The sequence below is a fragment of the Oncorhynchus tshawytscha genome, linkage group LG09, assembly GCF_018296145.1.
Source record: "Oncorhynchus tshawytscha isolate Ot180627B linkage group LG09, Otsh_v2.0, whole genome shotgun sequence".
Classification (NCBI taxonomy): domain Eukaryota; kingdom Metazoa; phylum Chordata; class Actinopteri; order Salmoniformes; family Salmonidae; genus Oncorhynchus; species Oncorhynchus tshawytscha.
This window is the reverse complement of record NC_056437.1, coordinates 76,781,925-76,807,108: the sequence shown is the minus strand read 5'-3', so window position 1 is coordinate 76,807,108 and position 25,184 is coordinate 76,781,925. Positions and strand designations below refer to the sequence as shown.

At 48.5% G+C, this 25,184-nt stretch overlaps 2 protein-coding genes across 4 annotated transcripts in view; one reads left to right on the top strand and one right to left on the bottom strand.

The window, feature by feature from the left end:
• The window catches only part of LOC112258720 (inactive rhomboid protein 1), a 47,630-nt gene extending 26,708 nt beyond the window's left edge, over positions 1-20,922 (top strand). The window contains exons 2-19 of one of the 3 annotated variants that reach the window (XM_042327457.1): positions 1,859-2,003; positions 2,626-2,765; positions 5,086-5,193; positions 10,727-10,946; positions 11,204-11,410; positions 12,655-12,780; positions 13,055-13,224; positions 13,463-13,714; positions 13,836-13,947; positions 14,214-14,288; positions 14,470-14,631; positions 14,758-14,858; positions 14,999-15,062; positions 15,151-15,245; positions 15,587-15,662; positions 16,540-16,640; positions 19,354-19,507; positions 19,757-20,922. In XM_042327457.1, the coding sequence (XP_042183391.1) occupies positions 1,887-2,003; positions 2,626-2,765; positions 5,086-5,193; positions 10,727-10,946; positions 11,204-11,410; positions 12,655-12,780; positions 13,055-13,224; positions 13,463-13,714; positions 13,836-13,947; positions 14,214-14,288; positions 14,470-14,631; positions 14,758-14,858; positions 14,999-15,062; positions 15,151-15,245; positions 15,587-15,662; positions 16,540-16,640; positions 19,354-19,507; positions 19,757-20,176 (2,700 nt within the window). In that variant the 5' untranslated portion in view covers positions 1,859-1,886 and the 3' untranslated portion in view covers positions 20,177-20,922. Of the gene's footprint in view, positions 1-1,858; positions 2,004-2,625; positions 2,766-5,085; positions 5,194-10,726; positions 10,947-11,203; positions 11,411-12,654; positions 12,781-13,054; positions 13,225-13,462; positions 13,715-13,835; positions 13,948-14,213; positions 14,289-14,469; positions 14,632-14,757; positions 14,859-14,998; positions 15,063-15,150; positions 15,246-15,586; positions 15,663-16,257; positions 16,470-16,539; positions 16,641-19,353; positions 19,508-19,756 lie in introns of those variants that run through there. The other 2 variants (XM_042327458.1, XM_042327459.1) reach the window with 2 other exon arrangements.
• Positions 20,923-22,288: 1,366 nt separating this feature from the next.
• On the bottom strand, positions 22,289-24,105 carry LOC112258719 (serotonin N-acetyltransferase-like). The gene is made up of 3 exons (XM_024433244.2): positions 23,476-24,105; positions 22,956-23,110; positions 22,289-22,783 (listed from the first exon to the last, which is right to left on the bottom strand). The coding sequence occupies exons 1-3, from the start codon at positions 23,639-23,641 to the stop codon at positions 22,478-22,480; spliced, it is 627 nt and encodes a 208-aa protein (XP_024289012.1). The 5' UTR covers positions 23,642-24,105; the 3' UTR covers positions 22,289-22,477.
• Positions 24,106-25,184: the final 1,079 nt, after the last annotated feature.

The window sequence follows — 25,184 nt, the reverse complement described above, 5'->3', positions numbered from 1 at the left end:
TCTGGCTCAGCTAACAGCTAATCCTGGCCAGTCATCACAACCCAGAGCTCCTGACCAGACATAAAGGCTGGTGAGGTCGGACAGCATTCCCCACATAGCCCTCTCTCCACTCTGTGCAGTGGGGCAGAATGTCTCAGCATGGCATCCATGGGTGAAGTGACCGACCTCTTGTTGGCTCTGTCTTCACAGTAGCTAGCTATTTACCACACGCTAATGGGCTTGTTCAGTATGCTCTCTCTATGTCAGACCTGGGTTCAAATAGTATGTGTTTTCTTTCAAATGATTGCTGAATTTGATTGAGCATACATAGAGTGCAATATTGGCTTGGTTTGCGCTTTTGGTTCTATTCCCTTGGTTCCATTGCACCAGGCAAGCTCAATCAAACTCAGTTAAAGTATTTTACTTAAAGCAAATACCACTTGAACCCAGTTGTGTGTAGTAGACCCTTTTCACACATGATAGGACAGGTCAGGATGGGACTGACTGCATGTGTGTCCTGCTGTGAACCGATGGCTCGTGAACACCAGCCGTCAATGATGACTTGGGTGACTGGGACCAGGACAGTGTGGTTGACCTCACCTTCTCTCCTCTCTATCCGTGGACAGGGCCTCCGGCCTGGGGTTTCAAACCTGCCTCCCTCCACTGCCCTCCATTGTCAGCCTCGCTGGCTCTGTGGCAGGATTTATGTTTCACATGAACGCTCCCATCATCACTTGGGCTAAAACAGGAGCCTGCAGTGTGTTAAAATGCAACGCAAAGCAGATGTGCTTGACATTGCCATGGACTTCCCAAGGACCTAAAGCTCTGTAACCATAGAAGGGGAATGCGTGACCCTGTATGACTGCTGCCAGCCCGCTCATTGCCCTCTGATGCTGCTGAAGTGAAGGCACAAGACCACATTAGGGCCCTCATCCCTCATCTTGTGGGGCATTTGAGCAAAATGAGAGTCTGTGAAAGACAAATATCATGTGACACGTGAGGAGAGTGTTTTTCCTCACATTCAAAGGGTTTAATAACAGCTTCTCTGGTGAGGAACTAACCAATGGCGCACGCTTGAGTGTTTTTCTCGGGGGAGGTAGTCTTTATTTACGCGTTCGTGTATCTCACTGCGGGAATAATTGTTTCAGTTGTCCTATGATGCCCCTGGGGAGAATGTCGCAGAGCACGTTAAGAGTGCCACCCTTGTGTTTGAAGGTCACAGTATTATTTGACCAAATAACAGGGAGAGAGAAACCCAAGCTGAAAGTGAAGGATTGTTGATAACAATGTTCTAGGGATGAGGAGGTTTCTCTGACGGAGGCCTGCGAGGTTCATTACACCTCCTGTGGTCTCTAGGCTGTGTCATGGGAATGCACAGGGAAAGGACCTAGCAATGTAGTCTCTCCCACAAATGCCTGGCGGAGGATAGGCCTAGAATAGATTAATATATAACAACAAGGTGGGATTAAATTCAATTTCATCTCTGGCATTTCGGGATTAGTCCTTAGATCATAAACTTCCCCAGTCCCGCTGCACAAATATTTATTGCTTTGTTAAATGGTTCCGTGTGCTTCTTTCTGGGTAAGAGTAAACAGCTGTGGTCTGGTAATATCTCCATCTGGCGCTCTGCTTTTCTAACTGGTTTTATGATAGCAGTACAGACCCTGTCACATGGGGTGACTCAAGGCTCATCAGCACCATCTTGTGTAATGACTCTGCAACACAAGCTATTATTGGGATGCTCTCAGGCTTTCATTTACAAATTGCTGATTAGACTTGTAAATGAAACTCCCGAGGGACAAAGAGGATGTGGTTATACTTGTAGGATGGATATGTATCAATTTCATCTTTCCCTTCATCTGTCTCTCTCTCCCTGTAGGTGGGAGGCGTGGGGTGGGGTTGGGAGCATGGCTGAACCACGCCATGAGAGCACCAGCAGCCTGCAGAGGAAGAAGCCTCCATGGCTCAGACTGGACATTCCCACTGCTCAGGTGTCCCTGGATGAGCCACCCACCTTCGTTCAGGTACAGCACACTCTCTCTCTCTCTCTCTCTTTCTCTCTCCCCCTCCTCTCTCCCCCTCCTCTCTCCCTCTCTCTCTCTCTTTCTCTCTCCCCCTCCTCTCCCCCTCCTCTCTCCCTCTCTCTCTCTCTCTCTCTCTTTCTTTCTCTCTCCCCTCCTCTCTCCCTCTCTCTCTCTCTTTCTCTCTCTTTCTCTCTCCCCCTCCTCTCTCCCTCTCTCTCTCTTTCTCTCTCCCCCTCCTCTCTCCCCCTCCTCTCTCCCTCTCTCTCTCTCTTTTCTCTCTCCCCCTCCTCTCTCCCTCTCTCTTTCTCTCTCCCCCTCCTCTCTCCCCCTCCTCTCTCCCTCTCTCTCTCTTTCTCTCTCCCCCTCCTCTCTCCCCCTCCTCTCTCCCTCTCTCTCTTTCTCTCTCTCTTTCTCTCTCTCCCCCTCCTCTCTCCATCTGCATGTCTTTCCTTGTATCCCACACTTCTTCTCTGGGTCTCATTCTTCTCCCTGCTTTCTCATTGTCTCTCCCACAGAGTTGTGTTGTGGTCTGTTGTACCTGTATGTGAATCTCTGCATGCAATATGGCTCTCATTGTGTGTATTTAATCTCTGTCTCTATCCATGCCCCCCCCCCACTGCAGCCGGTGAAGCGCCAGGGTTTCCTCCGCAGTATCAGCATGCCAGTGGAGCCCTCCCACCTCCGGTCCCCGCCTCGCGACCTCTTTGACCCCCGCCGGCCGCCCCTGCTACGCCAGTCCTCCATCACACAGACCATCAAGAGGTAAGGGGAACATATCAACGCTCTGGAGTTACTGAAGGACACCTTAGTTGGTTAGATCATGGTTGTGACCCGGAATCGTACGACCTCCATGGGATTTGCCTATCTTTGGTGTTGAGCAGTGGGCCCACTGCAAATATTTGATTATGAACTTGTCATGATGGTGTGAAATAAGCATGTTTTATCCAGAATCTGTAAGTCACGGATGGCATGTTTTTGACCAGTTTGTTACTGTGGGCTACTTGTGTGATGCCAGTAACAAGGCATGAGACCATGATGTCCATTTCTCTGCCTGATTGCCCCCGCCCACTTCAGTTTGGCGGTTTGATTGCATATTGATTTTTACCAGACTTCTGTATTTGCTTGCAATTTGTCTGGTTGAACTGAGGACAGTGGATATTTGACAGGACAGACTGGTATTTGTAGGTGTTTGTTTGTGGGGTGTTTTATCATAGTGCCTGTCTGGGTCTGCAGATGGGCTCATATTACAGTGTTTAAAACTTGAAATCACTGTGGCTGTGATTGTGTGCATTGATTCTTCAACAGTCTGAATGAATGAGTTGGGAATCCCTCTGCATGTCTGGTTCTTCGTCTGGTCAGTGTGTATGATTCTAATGCATGTTCAAACTTAACTTCCTTTCACAATTTCAATGCTTGAAAAGCTTTACTCCTTTTGCACTATTTCTGTCTATTGCTTTTCTAAATGCTGTTTCTTGCTCACCACCTCTTCTTTTCTTCTCTCCTTCTATTTCCTTCTCTTTCTTGCCCTCTGCCCTGTCCTCCTCCTCCTCTCACCTTCCTACCTTCTCCCCCACCCCCTGCCCTCCTCCACCCTCCTCCTCTCACCTTCCTACCCTCTCCCCCTCCCCCTGCCTTGACCTGCCCTGTCCTCATCCACCTCCCACCCTCCTCCTCTCACCTTCCTACCTTCTCCCCCTCCCCCTGCCCTGTCCTCTTCCACCTCCCAACCTCCTCCTCTCCTCTCACCTTCCTACCCCCCCGCCCTGTTCTCCTCCACCTCCCACCCTCCTCCTCTCACTTTCCTACCTTCTCCCCCTGCCCTCCTCCACCTCCCACCCTCCTCCTCTCACCTTCCTACCTTCTCCCCCTCCCCCTGCCCTGTCCTCCTCCTCCCACCCTCCTCCTCTCACCTTCCTACCCTTCTCCCCCTCCCCCTGCCCTGTCCTCCTCCTCCTCTCACCTTCCTACCTTCTACCCCCTCCCCCTGCCCTGTCCTCCTCCTCCTCTCACCTTCCTACCTTCTACCCCCTCCCCCTGCCCTGTCCTCCTCCTCCTCTCACCTTCCTACCTTCTCCCCCTCCCCCTGCCCTGTCCTCCTCCTCCTCTCACCTTCCTACCTTCTCCCCCTGCCCTGTCCTCCTCCTCCTCTCACCTTCCTACCCTCTCCCCCTGTCCTCCTCCTCCTCTCACCTCCCTACCTTCTCCCCCTGTCCTCCTCCTCCTCCTCCTCCTCTCACCTCCCTACCCTCTCCCCCTGTCCTCCTCCTCCTCTCACCTGCCTACCCTCTCCCCCTGTCCTCCTCCTCCTCTCACCTCCCTACCTTCTCCCCCTGTCCTCCTCCTCCTCTCACCTCCCTACCTTCTCCCCCTGTCCTCCTCCTCCTCTCACCTCCCTACCTTCTCCCCCTGTCCTCCTCCTCCTCCTCTCACCTCCCTACCTTCTCCCCCTGTCCTCCTCCTCCTCCTCTCACCTCCCTACCTTCTCCCCCTGTCCTCCTCCTCCTCTCACCTCCCTACCTTCTCCCCCTGTCCTCCTCCTCCTCTCACCTCCCTACCCTCTCCCCCTGTCCTCCTCCTCCTCTCACCTCCTTACCTTCTCCCCCTGTCCTCCTCTTCCGCCTCTCACCTCCCTACCTTCTCCCCCTGTCCTCCTCCTCCTCCTCTCACCTCCCTACCTTCTCCCCCTGTCCTCCTCCTCCTCCTCCTCTCACCTCCCTACCCTCTCCCCCTGTCCTCCTCCTCCTCTCACCTCCCTACCTTCTCCCCCTGTCCTCCTCCTCCTCCTCTCACCTCTTTACCCTCTCCCCCTGTCCTCCTCCTCCTCTCACCTGCCTACCCTCTCCCCCTGTCCTCCTCCTCCTCTCACCTCCCTACCCTCTCCCCCTGTCCTCCTCCTCCTCTCACCTCCCTACCTTCTCCCCTGTCCTCCTCCTCCTCCTCTCACCTCCCTACCCTCTCCCCCTGTCCTCCTCCTCCTCTCACCTCCCTACCTTCTCCCCCTGTCCTCCTCCTCCTCTCACCTCCCTACCTTCTCCCCCTGTCCTCCTCTCACCTCCCTACCTTCTCCCCTGCCCGTCTCTAGCAGCAGAAGGGTGCACTTTGAGCGGATTAACACAGTGCCCGTTAAGGGTCAGCGGGCATCTCGCCGCGGCCCCAGGAAGCATCACTCTCTCTCCAGAACCCTGCTCAGGTACTGCAGGCCAGAGGTCAGAGGTCAGACTGGGCCTACAGTCCACTGGCCAGTGAGGACAGCACTTCCTGTCTGATTACAGTAACATACAGTATGCAACCATGGGGAGCCAGAACATCTTTTGATGGATAACATACTGACACAGGTTTAGCTGAGTGTTTACCCCACCAATGTTTGTGTCCTAGGTTATGTTGGTAATGGCTCAGATCTAGGGAGTACAAAGAGTATGAAGTTCAGAACAGAGAGAATTATCAAGAGAGTGCAGGGTCTCCGTAAGATAGAATACTGCATCAGGCATAAAGACACAGCTTGAATGAACTGAATGAACTGTCTTCCATTGCCTATAGCTATAAGCCTCTCTTCAGGGGTGCTGTTGTTTTCTTTTTGTGCTATGACTGTTTTGTTATATGACTCACCTCATTGACACATCTGACTCACACTGAATTAGTCATAAAAAAGGAGCCTAACACAGGGACCTGCCATATTCCTGGAATACACAACAACCACCGCATTCCATTGTGGTCAGGCCAAAGACTAAGCAGCAATAATGTCGCCTGAGACTTTATGAATCTTTGTGTGAGTTAGGGACCATAGAATACATGTCCACTGATTTGATGTTACAGTCATTAAAAGACCATACTTGCGTTTGACTGAGTCTTAAACTAACCTGAGTTGCTTTTTAAACTAAGCCACTCTGGTTAGTTTGTGTATAGCGGGCAGGGTTGGGTTAGCTTGGCCTTCTGCAGCACCTGATTAGATTAGAGCTGCAGAGGCAGAGAACATTGTATTGTGATCCTTATTGAATGTACAGATGATATGATTCAATAGAAAACAACAGCTCACAGAAAAAAAGAGGCAAAGGCTGAGAGGGGCAGAGAGAGAAAGGCAGAGAGAGAGAGAGAGAGAGCTTGCTAATTGAGAAAGGCCACCAAAGGCAGACCTGGATCTTAAGAGAAGACACAGGCTATGTGCACACTGCCCACAAAATGAGGTGGAAACTGAGCTGCACTTCCTAACCTCCTGCCAAATGTATGACCATATTAGAGACACATATTTCCCTCAGATTACACAGACCCACAAAGAATTTGAAAACAAATCTAATTTGATAAACATATGTTTCCCATGCCACTAAAAAAGAGAGAGAGAGTGAGGCAGATGTAGAGTGAGGCAGATGTAGAGTGAGGCAGATGTAGAGTGAGGCAGATGTAGAGTGAGGCAGATGTAGAGTGAGGCAGATGTAGAGTGAGGCAGATGTAGAGTGAGGCAGATGTAGAGCGAGGCAGATGTAGAGCGAGGCAGAGGTAGAGCGAGGCAGATGTAGAGCGAGGCAGATGTAGAGCGAGGCAGATGTAGAGCGAGGCAGATGTAGAGCGAGGCAGATGTAGAGTGAGGCAGATGTAGAGTGAGGCAGATGTAGAGTGAGGCAGATGTAGAGTGAGGCAGATGTAGAGTGAGGCAGATGTAGAGTGAGGCAGATGTAGAGTGAGGCAGATGTAGAGTGAGGCAGTAGAGCGAGGCAGATGTAGAGCGAGGCAGATGTAGAGCGAGGCAGATGTAGAGCGAGGCAGAGGTAGAGTGAGGCAGATGTAGAGTGAGGCAGATGTAGAGTGAGGCAGATGTAGAGTGAGGCAGATGTAGAGTGAGGCAGATGTAGAGCGAGGCAGATGTAGAGCGAGGCAGATGTAGAGTGAGGCAGATGTAGAGCGAGGCAGATGTAGAGCGAGGCAGAGGTAGAGCGAGGCAGATGTAGAGCGAGGCAGATGTAGAGCGAGGCAGAGGTAGAGCGAGGCAGAGGTAGAGCGAGGCAGAGGTAGAGCGAGGCAGAGGTAGAGCGAGGCAGAGGTAGAGCGAGGCAGAGGTAGAGCGAGGCAGAGGTGGAGGGCTAGAGAGGGGGGCAGAGGTAGAGGGCTAGAGAGGGGGGCAGAGGTAGAGAGCGAGAGAGCCAGAGGGAGAGGGAGAGAGTCGCTCCAGATGTTCCATCAGGCAGAGGTCTATTTATATCCTCAGAGGTCACGGATGGCAGACTGACAGACTCTGATGACACGCCACGACCTGGAGGACAGGGCAGCTGGTCTGGAATGCCAGAAATTCAATCATGTCACTAACAGACTGATAGAGATAGTACATCCATCCACAACCCAGGGGAACACAGGACACAGTATTTCAAATGATTTGTCCATATTACCCAGAATAAGCCTTTACATGCAACAGGTACAGTATGAGTTTAGTGGGCTATAATAACTGTTGCTAGGGAGTAGGGCTTGGAATTCCCAGGGACAATAATATCATGATTCTCACGAGTATATATGTATTGCTATTTGATACTGTGATTTTATTGCGTTTCGATGTTCCAAACATATTGCTCCCCATATGTCTTCTACAGAGGGACAAGAGAGAGCCAGGAGAAAACCAGTTCAGTGGGTAGTAGTGGTGAGGGAAGAAATCGATAGTTACATATCGGAATATTTTTTGGGGACAATATATCGTATCAACTATCGCAATATTATTTTACACCAAAGTTCCAAGTATTTTTCCTTCAGAGCTTGTTCTCCATCTTCTTTCTAAATAGAGAGACTTTTTGTTTTCAGCACTTTTATCTCCATGACTGATCAAAACTCGTTTTCTCCTGGCTCCCTGTTGTCCCTCTGCAGAAGACATATGGTGAGCAATATGTTTGGAACATCGAAACACGATCAAATCAACTCCATTGTAGGTTTGGTGTTACTTAAATGGCCAAATCTCCCTTAAAAAAAACATGACTTACATCGATTGTTAGCTTGTCAAAACAAATTGTATAAGTCACGTGCCAACAGGTGTAGTAGACCTTACAGTGAAACGCTTACTTACGAGCCCCTAACCAACAATGCAGTTAAAAAATATATCTAAATATGAAATAAGAAATCAAAGTAACAAGTAATTAAAAGAGCAGCAGTAAAATCACAATAGTGAAACTATATACAGGGGGGTACCGGTACAGAGTCAATGTGCATGTGCACCAGTTAGTTGAGGTAATATGTACATGTAGGTAGAGTTATTAAAGTGACTATGCATAGATGATAACAGAGAATAGCAGTGGTGTAAAAGAGGGGGGAGGGGAGCCATTTGATATATAGTCTGGGTGGCCATTTTATTAGATGTTCAGGAGTCTTATGGCTTGGGGTTAGAAGCTGTTTAGAAGCCTCTTGGACCTAGACTTGGCACTCCGGTACCGCTTGCCATGCGGTAGAAGAGAGAACAATCTATGACTTTGGGTGGCTGTTGTCTTTGACAATAGGGCCTTCCTCTGACACCACCTGGTATAGAGGTCCTGGATGGCAGAAAGCTTGGAACCAGTGATGTACTGGGCCGTACGCACTACCCTCTGTAGTGCCTTGCGGTCAGAGGCCGAGTAGTTGCCAAACCAGGCAGTAATGCAACCAGGATGCTCTCAATGTTGCAGCTGTAGAACCTTTTGAGGATCTGAGGATCTTTGACCCATGCCAAGTCTTTTCAGTCTCCTGAGGGGAATAGGTTTTGTCGTGCCCGCTTCATGACTGTCCTGGTGTGCTTGGACCATGTTAGTTTGTTGGTGATGTGGACACCAAGGAACTTGAAGCTCTCAACCTGCTCCACAACAGCCCCGTCGATGAGAATGGGGGCATGCTCGGTCCTCTTTTTCCCGTAGTCCACAATCATCTCCTTTGTGTTGATCACGTTGAGGGAGAGGTTGTTGTCCTGGCACCACACGGCCAGGTCTCTGACCTCCTCCCTATAGGCTGTCTCGTCTTGGTCGGTGATCAGGCCTGTCACTGTTGTGTCATCGGCAAACTTAATGATGTTGTTGGAGTCATGCCTGGCCATGCAGTCATGAGTGAACAGGGAGTACAGGAGGGGACTGAGCACGCACCCCTGAGGGGCTCCTGTGTTGAAGATCAGCGTGGCGGATGTGTTGTTACCTACCCTTGCCACCTGGGGGCGGCCCGTCAGGAAGTCCAGGATCCAGTTGCAGAGGGAGGTGTTTAGTCCCAGGGTCCTTAGCTTATTGATGAGCTTTGAGGGCACTATGGTGTTGAACACTGAGCTGTAGTCAATGAATAGCATTCTCACACAGGTGTTCCTTTTATCCAGGTGGGAAAGGGCTGTGGGGAGTGCAATAGCGATTGCATCATCTGTGGATCTGTTAGAGCGGTATGCAAATTGGAGTGGGTCTATGGTTTCTGGGATAATAGTGTTGATGTAAGCCATGACCAGCCTTTTCGAAGCACTTCATGGCTACAGATGTGAGTGCTACAGGTCGGTAGTGATTTAGGCAGGTTACCTTAGTGTTCTTGGGCACAGGGACTATGGTGGTCTGCTTAAAACATGTTGGTATTACAGACTCGGACAGGGAGAGGTTGAAAATATCAGTGAAGACACTTGCCAGTTGGTCAGTGCATGCTCACAGTACACGTCCTGGTAATCCGTCTGGCCGTGTGAATGTTGACCTGTGTTAAGTTCTTACTCACATCGGCTTCGGAGTGCGTGATCACACAGTCTTCCGGAACAGCTGGTGCTCTCATGCATGTTTCAGTGTTATTTGCCTCGAAGCGAGCATAGAGGTAGTTTAGCTAGTCTGATAGGCTTGTGTCACTGGGCAGCTCTCGGCTGTGCATCCCTTAGTAGTCTGTAATGGTTTACAAGCCCTGCCACATCCGATGAGTGTCAGGGCCGGTGTAGTACGATTCGATCTTAGTCCTGTATTGACACTTTGATGGTTCATCGGAGGGCATAGCGGGATTTCTTATAAGCTTCCGGGTTAGAGTCCCACTCCTTGAAACGGCAGCTTTAGCCTTTAGCTCAGTGCGAATGTTGCCTGTAATCCATGGCTTCTTGTTGGGGTATGTACGTACAGTCGCTGTGGGGACGACGTCATCGATGCACTTATTGATGAAGCCAATGACTGATGTGGTGTACTCCTCAATGCCATTGGGGGAATCCTGGAACATATTCCAGTCTGTGCTAGCAAAACAGTCCTGTAGCTTAGCATCTGCTTCATCTGACCACCTTTTTATTGATCGAGTCACTGGGGGCGTGTGGGTGGGTGGGGGCGTGTGGGTGGGTGGATGGGTGGGGGCGTGTGTGTGTGGGTGGGTGGATGGGTGGGGGCGTGTGTGGGTGGGTGGGTGGGTGTGTGGGTGTGTGTGGGCGTGTGTGCCTGGACTGGAACACGTCTGGGCTTATTCCCTCTCTCTGGTTGATGGCCTATTACTAGTGCAGTCAAGAACAATTCGTTATTTTTTCCATTCTTGGGAAGTGTGGCGTTATCAGTTCATTGCATGTTTGCCCACCCAGTCTTCCAAATAGAGCTTTGAGGAGGGACATCTAATGACAGCTGTATATCTCTCAGGCTAATAACTGATGCACTCTGTGCTAGATAGCTGGAGTTAGCAGACTCCCTCTACAAGAGAAGTACTGCGGAACTAGGTGATCAGAGATAGTTCTGTGGATAGGTTGGAGTTTGTGAGATGAGATGTGTGCTTCCCGCGGACTGAGTGGCTGGTGTTTGTGGTGTCAGGGGCACAGCGGACTGGTTCGGGGTCAGTAAGGACGGCGATGCCACCCAGAAATGGCAGAGGAAGAGTCTGCGCCATTGCAGCATGCGCTATGGCCGTCTGAAGCCCCAGGTGATCCGGGAGATGGACCTGTCCAGTCAGGACAACATCTCTCTGACCAGCACCGAGACGCCCCCGCCCCTCTACGTACCCAGCTCAGCACACGCCTTTGGCATGCAGAAGGTATGATACCTCTGTCATCTATATATTTGGGTCATTATGCCTATAGTACTTTTGTACCTCAGTGAGGGTTTCATTGTGGATCTTGATAACATATTTTAGGATGTAACAATGTTTATCTTTCATTTCCTGTGGTATCCACAGTAGTTTTTTTCGATTAGAATCTTGGTTGATTATTCAAACATAATCCAGTTTCACAATATAAACTCAGTCCTAGATAGCCTGTTCTTAACCGCTCTGCCTGTGTCTGTCATCTTCAGATCGTGGACCCGTTGGCGAGGGGGCGTGCGTTCCGTATGGTGGAGGAGGTGGACGGTTACAGCGTGCCCCAGACCCCCGTCACCCCCGGCGCTGCCTCCCTCTGCTCCTTTACCTCCTCCCGCTCAGGCCTCAACCGGCTGCCGCGGCGACGCAAGAGGGAGTCTGTCGCCAAGATGAGCTTCAGGGCAGCAGCAGCTCTGGTTAAGGTGAGCTTGCTGTGTGACAAGACATTCTATTGAAGGAAGTGATTCATTATTTTAGAGACTGTCAGCTGCTAAAGCCCTCTACTGTACTGTACACACAGATCCAAACCATACCCACCCAGTACCACTATGACCAAACTCTTCCCTTAATCGATAAGGTACCCCCAGTGAAACAGCATGGCCTGATCAGTTGTGTGGAATCAGTCAGCCTCCGGCGTTCTAGAACAACACTGAGTTCCATCAGGGCGGATACATGTATTTTCTAAAGGAGACATTATCTCTGTGTTGTGTTGTGTCATTCAGTGTTGAGGGAGACCACTATGTGCTGTGTTGTGTTGTGTCATTCAGTGTTGAGGGAGACCACTATGTGCTGTGTTGTGTTGTGTCATTCAGTGTTGAGGGAGACCACTATGTGCTATGTTGTGTTGTGTCATTCAGTGTTGAGGGAGACCACTATGTGCTGTGTTGTGTTGTGTCATTCAGTGTTGAGGAGACCACTATGTGCTGTGTTGTGTTGTGTCATTCAGTGTTGAGGGAGACCACTATGTGCTGTGTTGTGTTGTGTCATTCAGTGTTGAGGGAGACCACTATGTGCTGTGTTGTGTTGTGTCATTCAGTGTTGAGGGAGACCACTATGTGCTGTGTTGTGTTGTGTCATTCAGTGTTGAGGGAGACCACTATGTGCTGTGTTGTGTTGTGTCATTCAGTGTTGAGGGAGACCACTATGTGCTGTGTTGTGTTGTGTCATTCAGTGTTGAGGGAGACCACTATGTGCTGTGTTGTGTTGTGTCATTCAGTGTTGAGGGAGACCACTATGTGCTGTGTTGTGTCATTCAGTGTTGAGGGAGACCACTATGTGCTGTGTTGTGTTGTGTCATTCAGTGTTGAGGGAGACCACTATGTGCTGTGTTGCATGTTCAAGAGCAGCAGTGCTGTGTTTAGGACTACTGTTATGAAAGAGCTTACCGTTTTGGAAGTGCAAGAGTGACATGGAGGAATGAACAAACATGGGTACTTAAGCTCTGATATGCCTACTATGCATGTGTTATAATTATGAGATACTGTCTCCAACAATTCTGACATGCAAAAAGACACTCAACTCAATGTTAGTGTGTGTGTGTGTGTGTGTTTGTGTGTCTGCACCGTTTGTTTGCTGTATGGCACTAGACAAAACACTACAGCCTGCTGTGCTAGGTGACAGCTTATAGTGTGTGTTTTGTTGTTATGTGTGTGTGTGTGCGTTTCAGGGGCGCTCCCTGCGGGAAAACGCCACCCTGCGGCGGATGCAGAGACGCAGCTTCACCCCTGCCAGCTTCATGGAGGAGGACGTGGTGGACTTACCTGATGAGCTGGACACATCCTTCTTCGCCAGAGTAAGGACATGTCCTCATCTACTCTGTAGTTAGAAACTCATCTCAAGCCTCCATCTAAAAGAGAACATACAGCACCCCCTGGTGGTCTCTAACAGAGTTGCAGCCAGGGATAGAGTAAAGGCCTGTGATTGGCCGACCAGTTAGTGTGTGTTTTCATTACGGCCAGGAGTTTTTCCTAAACCATGTGTGAGCTGACCAGGAAAATCTCCTGTGCCTAGTTCCCACCCACTACTGTTCTCAGACCTGGCCTACCCCCTCCCAATCCCTCCCCCAGGACTGTCTGATGCAGGAAGAGTTGTCCACATACGCTGACGAGGTGTTTGAGTCTCCGTCGGAGGCGGCTATGATGGATGTGGTGCAGGAGGAGGGCAGTAAACTGGACGAGACGGAGCTGACCGGCAGCGCTCTGGACAAGAGTGAACTGGAGAGGAGCCATCTCATGCTGTGAGTCAGGCACACCCATCATGACAACAAGTCCACAGAAACATCTGAAATGACTACAGTATCTTTGGTTTCCTGTTGCCAATATCCAATACACTACCAGAGCATCTCAGTGAACCATTCAGTTGTGATGACACAGTGTTTGGTTTAAAGAGAACCCACACGCTCTCCAAGGGTGGTTTTGTGGTGAGTTCCTCTTTAAACAGACTTTACCCCTCCTCCTCTCTGTCTCCCATCCCAGGCCTCTGGAGCGAGGGTGGCGTAAGGCCAAAGAGGGAACCCCAGGACCGCCCAAGGTGCCCTTGCGGCAGGAGGTGGTGAGTGTGAACGGACAGCGACGGGGTCAGCGCATCGTTGTGCCCGTCAAGAAGCTGTTCGCTCGGGAGAAGAGGCCCTACGGGCTGGGCATGGTGGGGAAGCTCACCAACCGCACCTACCGCAAGCGCATCGACAGCTATGTGAAGAGGCAGATAGAGGACATGGATGACCATAGGTAATGGTCTCTAAGACCATACTGAGGCTCAGCGTGTTTAATATATGAGACCATTGGTGTAGAGTAGAGCACTTCTGTTTAAAACCGTTGTTTTCTAATATGGACATTGTGTTTCCATTAGGCCTTTCTTTACGTACTGGATCACTGTTGTCCACTTGCTGATCACCATCTTGGCTGTCTGCATCTATGGCATCGCCCCCGTGGGCTTCTCCCAGCACGAGACGGTTGATTCTGTGAGTACCACCTCACTTCCCTAGTCAAATCAAATCAAAGTTTATTTGTCGCGTACACAGTTTAGCAGGCGTTATTGCGGGTGCAGTGAAATGCTTGTGTTACTAGCTCCTAACAGTGCAGTAAAATATTAATCAAATAATCCAAAACAATATTCAAGAGTCCTCTGAACAAATCATTACAGCTTTACAATGGCCTTACAGTCGTTATGACCTTCTATTCCATCCTTCCAGGATCAACTTGAAATATGAAATGTTTCCCTCCCCAGGTTCTAAGAAACAAAGGTGTATATGAAAATGTCAAGTTTGTACAACAAGAGAACTTCTGGGTCGGGCCCAGTTCAGTAAGCACATTCACATTGCTCCCCTTTTGTTCATTCAAACATTCTGTTCCATGACCGGATATGTCCTATCCTTTCCATTTTGGAAGGTACTTATTTGAGCGCTTTAACTAGGCCTGATAAAGGGATGGTGTTCTATGTGTCTATTCCTGACTGTCTGCATGCCATCTGTCTCCCTCGTTAGGAGGCTCTGATCCACCTGGGGGCCAAGTACTCCCCCTGCATGCGTCAGGACCAGCAGGTGCACGACCTGATCCGGGACAAGAGAGACATAGAGAGAGACTCTGCCTGCTGTGTGCGCAACGACCGCTCCGGCTGTCTACAGACCTCAGAGGAGGAGTGTTCGGTGAGTCGTGAATCCCTCTCCGTCTCTCTCACTCACTTTCTCCACCTCACTCTTTTGTACTCTACCTCCACGAGAGATCTATTCAGGGGTCAATATTTTTACCTTTCCATCTTTGTTTTGTCTCAGAGTACTCTGGCCGTGTGGGTGAAGTGGCCTGGTCATCCCAGCACCCCTCAGCTGGAGGGCAGAGACAGGCAGTACGGCTCAGTGTGCCATCAGGACCCCCGGTGAGAGAACCACACTGATATTCAGCAGTACGCCGTCACACCCCTCATGCTACTGTAGTTACACTGTGTGTTTATTGGGACCACTGACTGAACTGTGTATCCATACTAATATTTCATTCATATTTTTCACCCCACAATAGGATTTGTCTAGAGCCAGCTTCGGTGGCACCGCATGAATGGCCTGATGACATCACCAAGTGGCCAGTGAGTATTGGTCATGATGAGAGGGTGAGAGGTCAGAGGACCTGTCAATCAGTCAGTGTCTCACTGTTTCCTCTGGCTGTGTTTTTAGGTTTGCACCAGGTACAACACAGGGAACCACACCAACCTGCCTCACATAGACTGCACCATCACAGGCCGGCCCTGCTGCATCGGCACAAAAGGGAGGTGAGGAGAGCCTACATACAAAACCAAACATGCAAACATTCACGCCAGACACAACACACACATTCAGAGTCTATTTACTATTGACACTGTGGTGTTGATTTGCCTGTGTCTGTGGTACATGTAGTTGGTAGATGGATGTTTAAACAAGGCTGCATCTTAATAATCTATATGGACTTCCTCTCCCCTCTTGCCTTCATTTTCACTGATCTGGTAAAGCAGCAATATGTAAGCAGTGTAGTGGTCACCATGTGTCATGTTCATGACCTATCAGTGCACATGAAAGGGAGGAGTCAAGGGAGTGTGTGGTCACGAGGTCATGCTGTGGTTCTCCCGTTCCTCAGGTGTGAGATCACGTCCAGGGAGTATTGTGACTTCATGAAGGGCTACTTCCACGAGGAGGCTACTCTCTGCTCCCAAGTAAGTAAGCATCTCTCTACTCAATGACTACTATCTGACTATTACGTTGCGTTAGGATATTGCCAAGTCATCTTCAGTGGCTAGCTAGTATGATGGATACGATCGCCCCAGTCCTACAAAGACATAACCCGGACCATAACCCCCGACCCCGTTCCAACTAGGATAATGAGACAGGCTGAGTCGGAGGCAGCCGTTGAGGAGCAGAGGAAGATCTAAGCTGTGAGAGTGGATAGTGTTTAATCACCATACAGGGTGCCACACAATACCCTACTGAGTAGGCAAACTGTCCTCACTGTAATCCCCTCTGCTCTGAGCTACAGAATATCCAGGCCACAAGTAAATATATTCACGTATGAGGTTCTTCATTATCAATATGATGTATTCATTCCACAATATGTGTCAAATGAAAATGCATCCTCTACTACTAGGACTTGCAGTGACATCCTCATCTTAGAATAGCTTGACAGTAAAAAAAAAGTTATCGTAAATTCAGTGGGCATCAGTTATGCTATTGTGTGTGTGGTTTCGCGTGTGCCAACAGAGACAAAGAGAGAGATGTTGTCCTGTAGGTGATGTAGTCTACCTCCTGCCCCAGGTTCACTGCATGGATGATGTGTGTGTGTGTGTGTACAGAGACAAAGAGAGAGATGTTGTCCTGTAGGTGATGTATTCTACCTCCTCCCCCAGGTTCACTGCATGGATGATGTGTGTGTGTGTGTGTACAGAGACAAAGAGAGAGATGTTGTCCTGTAGGTGATGTATTCTACCTCCTCCCCCAGGTTCACTGCATGGATGATGTGTGTGTGTGTGTGTGTGTGTACAGAGACAAAGAGAGAGATGGTGTCCTGTAGGTGATGTATTCTACCTCCTCCCCCAGGTTCACTGCATGGATGATGTGTGTGGCCTGCTGCCTTTCCTCAACCCAGAGATCCCAGACCAGTTCTACAGACTGTGGCTCTCTCTCTTCCTGCACGCTGGGTAAGTGGCTGCCTGCCTCTGCCATTTCATCACAAATCCTCTGTCCATCCTAGCAGCATTTAATACATTCGACCGGTTCTGTGCTTTTAGACATCCCTGGAGCAGCTGTATTATAATGAGGCAAAAGGGTGGCCTACGATTCCTTCCATTGGGTGACCAATTATGTGTCCTCTCACTGGTTCATTATGTTTCATGTACACGTTCTCCAATAGCTCCTTCTTCAAGCCACTCATTATTGTCTTTGACTTCTTCAGTCAGAATGTCAGTGGTTCCACAGCGCAGGTGTCATGAGCCTATTAGTAGCAGGAGCTGAGTGTGTACACTAACGTACCATTGAGGAAGAGGAGGGAGCAGAGTAGCAGTCCTCTTTCATCTCTCTGCTGCCTCTTATCTGTCTCTCCTCTCCTCCCCGGGGTAATTAAAGGAAGTGTCCCCTCTGCAGGCAGCAGCCCTTATTAGGCTTGAGGAGATAGACAGACAGCAGAGACATATTGATGCTGGATAAACTAGAGATCCCTGGTTGGCTGGCTGTGGAGGTGTCTTCTCACAGCAGCTGGATTAGCTGGATCCCTTCATCACATGCAGAGGACATACTCTTACATTCACACGCATACACGCTGTAGGATCCTTCATGGTGTAACGTGTCTTTCTGTCCCCCTGTAGGATCCTTCATGGTGTAGCGTGTCTTTCTGTCCTCCTGTAGGTGCAAGCGTGTCTTTCTGTCCCCCTGTAGGATCCTTCACTGCATGGTGTAACGTGTCTTTCTGTCCTCCTGTAGGATCCCTTAACGTGCATGGTGATCCTTAGCGTGTCTTTCAGTCCTCCTGTAGGATCCTTCACTGCATGGTGTAGCGTGTCTTTCTGTCCCCCTGTAGGATCCTTCATGGTGTAACGTGTCTTTCTGTCCCCCTGTAGGATCCTTCATGGTGTAACGTGTCTTTCTGTCCCCCTGTAGGATCCTTCACTGCATGGTGTAGCGTGTCTTTCAGTCCTCCTGTAGGATCCTTCACTGCATGGTGTAACGTGTCTTTCTGTCCCCCTGTAGGATCCTTCACTGCATGGTGTAGCGTGTCTTTCAGTCCTCCTGTAGGATCCTTCACTGCATGGTGTAGCGTGTCTTTCTGTCCCCCTGTAGGATCCTTCATGGTGTAGCGTGTCTTTCTGTCCTCCTGTAGGATCCTTCATGGTGTAACGTGTCTTTCTGTCCTCCTGTAGGATCCTTCACTGCATGGTGTAGCGTGTCTTTCTGTCCCCCTGTAGGATCCTTCATGGTGTAACGTGTCTTTCTGTCCCCCTGTAGGATCCTTCACTGCATGGTGTAGCGTGTCTTTCTGTCCCCCTGTAGGATCCTTCATGGTGTAACGTGTCTTTCTGTCCCCCTGTAGGATCCTTCATGGTGTAATGTGTCTTTCAGTCCTCCTGTAGGATCCTTCACTGCATGGTGTAGCGTGTCTTTCTGTCCCCCTGTAGGATCCTTCACTGCGTGGTGTAACGTGTCTTTCTGTCCCCCTGTAGGATCCTTCACTGCATGGTGTAGCGTGTCTTTCTGTCCCCCTGTAGGATCCTTCACTGCGTGGTGTAACGTGTCTTTCTGTCCCCCTGTAGGATCCTTCACTGCATGGTGTAACGTGTCTTTCTGTACCCCTGTAGGATCCTTCATGGTGTAACGTGTCTTTCTGTCCCCCTGGTAGGATCCTTCACTGCATGGTGTAGCGTGTCTTTCTGTCCCCCTGTAGGATCCTTCACTGCATGGTGTAACGTGTCTTTCTGTCCCCCTGTAGGATCCTTCATGGTGTAACGTGTCTTTCTGTCCCCTGTAGGATCCTTCACTGCATGGTGTAGCGTGTCTTTCTGTCCCCTGTAGGATCCTTCACTGCATGGTGTAGCGTGTCTTTCTGTCCCCCTGTAGGATCCTTCACTGCATGGTGAGCGTGTCTTTCTGTCCCCCTGTAGGATCCTTCACTGCATGGTGTAACGTGTCTTTCTGTCCCCCTGTAGGATCCTTCACTGCATGGGGTAACGTGTCTTTCTGTCCCCCTGTACGATACTTCACATCATGGGGATCCTTCCCCATGGGATCCTTACTCCGTAACGTGTCTTTCTGTCCCCCCCCCATCATGGGGTAACGTGTCTTTCTGTCCCCCTGTACGATACTTCACATCATGGGGTAACGTGTCTTTCTGTCCCCCTGTAGGATCCTTCACTGCGTGGTGTAACATGGTGTAACGTGTCTTTCTGTCCCCCTGTAGGATCCTTCACTGCGTGGTGTAACGTGTCTTTCTGTCCCCCTGTAGGATCCTTCACTCATGGTGTAACGTGTCTTTCTGTCCCCCTGTAGGATCCTTCACTGCATGGTGTAGCGTGTCTTTCTGTCCCCCTGTAGGATCCTTCACTGCATGGTGTAGCGTGTCTTTCTGTCCCCCTGTAGGATCCTTCACTGCATGGTGTAACGTGTCTTTCTGTCCCCCTGTAGGATCCTTCACTCCGTGGTGTAACGTGTCTTTCTGTCCCCCCCTTCACATCATGGGGTAGTGATCCTTCACTGCATGGTGTAGCGTGTCTTTCTGTCCCCCTGTAGGATCCTTCACTGCATGGTGTAACGTGTCTTTCTGTCCCCCTGTAGGATCCTTCACTGCGTGGTGTAACGTGTCTTTCTGTCCCCCTGTAGGATCCTTCACATCATGGTGTAACGTGTCTTTCTGTCCCCCTGTAGGATCCTTCACTGCATGGTGTCAGTGTGCTTCCAGATGACCATCCTGAGAGACCTGGAGAAGCTTGCAGGCTGGCTAAGGATCTCCATCATATACATCCTGTCTGGCATCACCGGAAACCTAGCCAGCGCCATCTTCCTGCCCTACAGAGCAGAGGTCTCAATAAACCCATAACACATACTAACACGCACACCGCAATATGTAGGGTTCAATTTGGACAGCTCAGAACACATGACTGGTAATAGTGTCAGATGAGACAGACAAGATGTATGGTTCAGACTGGGGGTGATTTTTCATTGTTTTGTGCAGCTCATAGAATGTATCTAATAGAATGTGTCCACTCTAGGTGCTGAGTATTTCTATGTTGACCTGAGTGGTCCCTCTCTCTCCCCCTCCCTCTGTCAGGTGGGTCCGGCAGGCTCCCAGTTTGGCATCCTGGCCTGCCTGTTTGTGGAGCTGTTCCAGAGCTGGCAGATCCTGGCCCAGCCGTGGCGGGCCTTCATCAAGCTGCTGTGTGTGGTGCTCTTCCTCTTCGCCTTCGGCCTGCTGCCCTGGATCGACAACTTTGCCCACATCTTTGGCTTCATCTCTGGCTTCTTCTTGTCCTTCGCCTTCCTGCCCTACATCAGCTTCGGACGCATGGACATGTACCGCAAGCGGCTGCAGATCATCGTCTTCCTGCTGGTGTTCTTGGGGCTGTTCGCCGGCCTCGTGGTGCTTTTTTATGTCTACCCCATCAAGTGTGACTGGTGTGAACTGCTCACCTGCATCCCCTTCACAGACAAGTTCTGTGAGAAGTACGACCTCAACGCCCACCTCCACTGAGGAGACGGAAGGTAGCGCCGGAGGAGGGACGTCAGGTCAAGAGGCATCGATTGGCAGGTGTTATCAACCAATCCTTGTCTCTGTTCTGCCCTATAGTGTGGCTAAAGAGGAGGGGAGGGTCCTGTGTGGAGCTCCCTCTCCTCTGGCTCTGTGAACTGAACTTTGATGACAATATGCTTGTGTTTTTTACTCGGTCTGTCTGTATGAATAAGTAGGAATGCCACTGCACTCGTCATGAGACATTAATCACATTCTTTTCACCCCCCCACACACACCATTTTCTCTCCTCCACTGACCAATGAGAGAAGGGTATGGTCTAACCCCTTATCTAAGCCCCTCCCACATTTCTCTCTCTTCACGTATAAGGCAGGGTTTGGAGGAGTCATCACTGGTACAATAGACAGAAGGAAATATTTCTGTATTTTTTTCAATTTGTTATTTTTTCAATTTTATTTTCATGTTTTTAACACTCACAATCCAGGAGTAGGTTTTGTAATTATTCAGGCAACCTCTCAAAACAACCAGGGACAAACAAATCAGACATTAATACCTTTGGTGCCTTGCTGATAAATGTACCAACTACTGCCATATTTTTGTTACAATACGTTGAGCACTCGAATGCTATCCTTTTTATTTGTTTGTTGCTTCTTAAGAAGTAATGATTGATTGAAACAAGGTAGTGTTTTAGCTACCTATCTACTCATATGTAACTGAATAGAACAAGTAAAAAAAAACTTGAGAAGAAATCCGTCAGTGAAGTCTGTCTGATTTTCTGTGGTGACTGATGCTGCCCTTTACTTTAAGACGTGAACATTAGTTACCGTTCGCTAACAATCAGCTTTGTTGAAGGCACCACTGTTTTCATGATGTATGTCAATGTTAAAGGGAGTATGAGGAGCTATAAAATCAGTGGCATTGTTTCCCTTTATTGCCTTAGTACATCATAGTGTTAATATGAAAAGGTAAGCAAAAGCCTAAGATTTCAACACACCAGAGGACTAATACAAAAATAAAATGGTATTTACATCACACTCAGAGAACTCAATAATAGTCAATAATAGTAGTATCTCAGTAACAGTATCTCAATAACAATAGTAGTATTAGTATCTCAATAACCATAGTAGTATTAGTAATAATAAAGACCTCAAACAAGAATAGTACTACAAAGTACGATTTGTGGCAAGGAATATTTCATTTAAATGCTCTCAAAATTAAGCATAATAAAAATGAAGAATGTTGGGACTGAAAAATGTGAACTTTGTTAATTCAATGACGTATACACAAAATATGCTGAAACCCGACCTTGCATCTCAAACATATTCTGATTCTGTCTTCTATCGCTAACAGACATTTTTTTGCTTTCTGTTGCTGTTTTCTAAGAAAACCCATCCTTGTCCCCTTCATGCGGTGGTGCATGTCCCCTCTCTATGTCGCAGGGGGTCGGGATGCTGTCTGTGAGGCACTGAAAGATGGTGTCTCGGAGCCTGCTGGTGCTGCAGCTGAGATTGATGGGGCAGTGCCTTCTCTCATGGAGCACCTGTGGTTGCAACCTGATCTCAGAGCATTTCATATTATTCTGTATGTAAATCTGGGACAATCCATTTAGTATGATATGTTACGTTTGGTATTGTATGTGTTGTTTGGTAGACGTCCGTCACCCATTTCATATATGATATGTTACAAATTACAATTCGTATTAAATGTTCAGAATTTGCAAAGCATACAATATATTGGGATTTTACAAAACGTATGATATGTTGCAAATTCTAGCTAGGTGCCTAATGTTAGCAAGCTCGCTAACATTAGCTAGGGTCAGGGTTAAGTTTATGAGTTAGGTTAAAGGGTTAAGGTTAGGGTTAGGTTTAGGGGAAGATTAGCTAAAAGGGTAAAGGTTAGGCTTAGGGGAAGTTTTGGATAACATGCTAAGTAGTTGCAACGTAGCTAAAAAGTAGTAAGTAGTGAAAAGTTGTAAAGATGTCCGTGATGAGATTTGAACTCGCAACCTTTGCTAGTTGTTCGTGTTATACGCCCACTCATCCTGACCAACCACCCTCCTTAAGTAACCATCTGTCTTATGTAACCATACCAAATGTAACCTATCATACTAAATGGAGTGTCTCGATTTTACTTGCAGAATATTATGAAATGCTCTGAGACCAGGTTGGTGCTTGGCTCTGTCTGTCTGCTATAGTGTGGTCTGGACGGTCAACTGTGATGACCAGAGTCTATGTTTACATGGTGGATGAGTTCCAGTGCTAGGGTTGATGTGATTATGAGTGGGGTGGTGACGGCCGGCAGTGACTAGCAGCCGCTGTTCCGTCGTGCGTAGGCCGCTCCGCCGATATGGTACTCCATCTCCTGGAAGGTGAGGTTGGGCACGGTGATGGCAGAAGGCCCCTTCTCCTTGAAGCCTGCCTTCTGGTAGAAGGGAACCAGGAACTCCTCACAGGCCAGCAGGGCCCTCCGGAGGCCTGGCACACATCGCAGGTACTGCAGGTAGCGCCACAGCAGGATGGATCCTTTACCCTGCTGGCGAGCGTGGCGGTGCACAGACAGCACATGGATGTGCACTGCCGAGGTTTCTGGGATATGCTGGGTCATGGCCTCCTGGGGTAGGGAAAGGCAAAGGTATGATGACCCGGTATGATCAGAGTAAAAACATGTATTTTATTGATGGTTACCTTTTAGATTATGAAAAACAAATATCTGTTTTTTGGGGGCAAAACAATTCCAAATATACAATGGAGGTAGCTACTGTAAATTGTGGTGTCTGTCTCACCTGCTCCAGTCTCTCTTTGCCCCAGCCTGAGCCGATGATGAACGCCACCAGCTGGCCCTCTTCAAACCAGCCCAGGGAGAGCTCCGGACACTGACTTAGGAAGTTCAGCACCTCGTCAAGAGTGAGTGGACACTCACCAGACACAGAGACGAATGCTGGTGGGAGGAAAGACAAGACACACGGTCAGTCAGTCAGTCAGTCAGTGAGCAGCTGAAGCATCTTGGAAGATTAACAAACAAACCAGGGATTACAGGCTGCTTGTTCTCTTATCACAGTTTATTGATGTTATTCACAATCCATTTTTTGGGCCAAAAATCTGTGATAAACACACATTTGGTGGTTATGGCATTGTTTAGTTTCCTGAGCTATTTATATTGTGGAGACTGACAGCTATTGTCATAGAGATGATAAAATAAATGTGCATTTTGTTGAACATAAAACCCAAAAGTATCTCCAATCCAACAAATCCTATACAATCAACATTTTCTGAGTAACCAGTAGAATCTGGAGACACTCTTACCTTCTCTCTCGATCTCGAACACGCTGATGGCGTCCTGTGGGGTCAAGTTCCTGAACTCGCTGGCGGGGAGTGTGTGGCGTCTCTGGGTTCGCGGAATGACCCCACCAACCGGGGTCCTGGTGTAGAAGGGCTTGAGGAACGGGGAGCGGCTGACCTGATGTGTCATGATGGTCAGTTACTGGGCTGGTGAATAATAACGATGAAACAGTCTCTGTACTGTCTTAACAAGTACAGCAGCTCTCTTTCCAGTCTTCTGTTGTAGAGACTACTGTAGATATTTTCTTGGTTAGATGTTGGTTTCCTCTTGACCGTTTTTTTGTTCCAGAGTGGTTTGTTGATGATAATAGTCTTTGAATGCAACACTAAATACACATCTGAGGTTATCTTGCTCTGTGCTTTCTATCTGCCAGTCTCTCTCTGTCAACTGACTAGTCTTTCTCCTCACCAGTAGAATAGTACCTGTCCTTTTGTCTCAACACCTCCACTGCAAGCTTCCTGATCTCCTTCTCTTGCTATCTCTCTCTTTCATTATCCCCCTCTTTCATGCACTCTCTCTCTTATTGGCCCATCCCCTGATCTGTCAAAGTGGTCATTCCAAAGAGGGGATCACTGTCTGGGCACGTTTGTATGTCGTGGATCTGGTCCAGGGTATGTGCATGTAGCAAACATAGCCGATATACTGTAGCTCACATTGTGTTGACACGTGGGGCCCTTAGGGGTGTGTTTTGGAGACACCCCCAAGGGCCCCATGGAAAGAGATGTAGCGTGGCTTCTGGCTTACTGGCGTGATAGGCATGTGTGTGCAGTTCCAAGGACATGTGGGCTTTCACTGTAACAAACCCAGAGAGAAAGAGAGTGGGAGATTTGGGTGGATTGCTGTAAGGCTGATGTCATGGCTTAGAGGTTTAGCTCAGCTGCTAATTAATGAGAATGAAAGCAGCCTGTTTGCTGGGCTGCCTGGAGGAGAGTAAACCTGTTTATATCTACTGGGCCTGGAGGAACGGGGTAGGATGAGTAGGTTACAGAATGACTACTCTTGATGTCACCAGACAGATGAACAGATCTGTAGTCAAATAAAGTAGTATGATCATATAAGATGATGTCATTTATGTAGCACTGTGCTAGTTATTTATGGTGATCATCTATGTAGCGTTATGCTAGTTATTTATGGTGATCATTTATGTAGCACTATGCTAGTTATGTATGGTGATAATTTAAATAGCACTATGCTATTTATTTATGGTGATCATTTATGTAGCACTGTGCTAGTTATTTATGGTGATCATTTATGTAGCACTGTGCTAGTTATTTATGGTGATCATTTATGTAGCACTGTGCTAGTTATTTATGGTGATCATTTATGTAGCACTGTGCTAGTTATTTATGGTGATCATTTATGTAGCACTGTGCTAGTTATTTATGGTGATCATTTATGTAGCACTGTGCTGGTGTTATTTATAGGTGATCATTTATGTAGCACTGTGCTAGTTATTTATGGTGATCATTTATGTAGCACTGTGCTAGTTATTTATGGTGATCATTTATATAGCACTATGCTAGTTATTTATCGTGATCATTTATGTAGCACTGTGATCATTTAGTAGCACTTGCTAGTTATTTATGGTGATAATTTATGTAGCACTATGCTAGTTATTTATGGTGATCATTTATGTAGCACTATGCTAGTTATTTATGGTGATCATTTATGT

What these genes read in the sequence shown, in the direction of transcription:
- LOC112258719 (XM_024433244.2), bottom strand. Translation starts at nt 23,641, where the DNA reads ATGACACATCAGGTCAGCCGCTCCCCGTTCCTCAAGCCCTTCTACACC. An exon ending in GTTCGAGATCGAGAGAGAAG is followed by an intron (nt 23,111 to 23,475) that starts GTAAGAGTGTCT and finishes TCCTCCCACCAG; the next exon opens with CATTCGTCTCTGTGTCTGGT. An exon ending in GCAAAGAGAGACTGGAGCAG is followed by an intron (nt 22,784 to 22,955) that starts GTGAGACAGACA and finishes TCCCTACCCCAG; the next exon opens with GAGGCCATGACCCAGCATAT.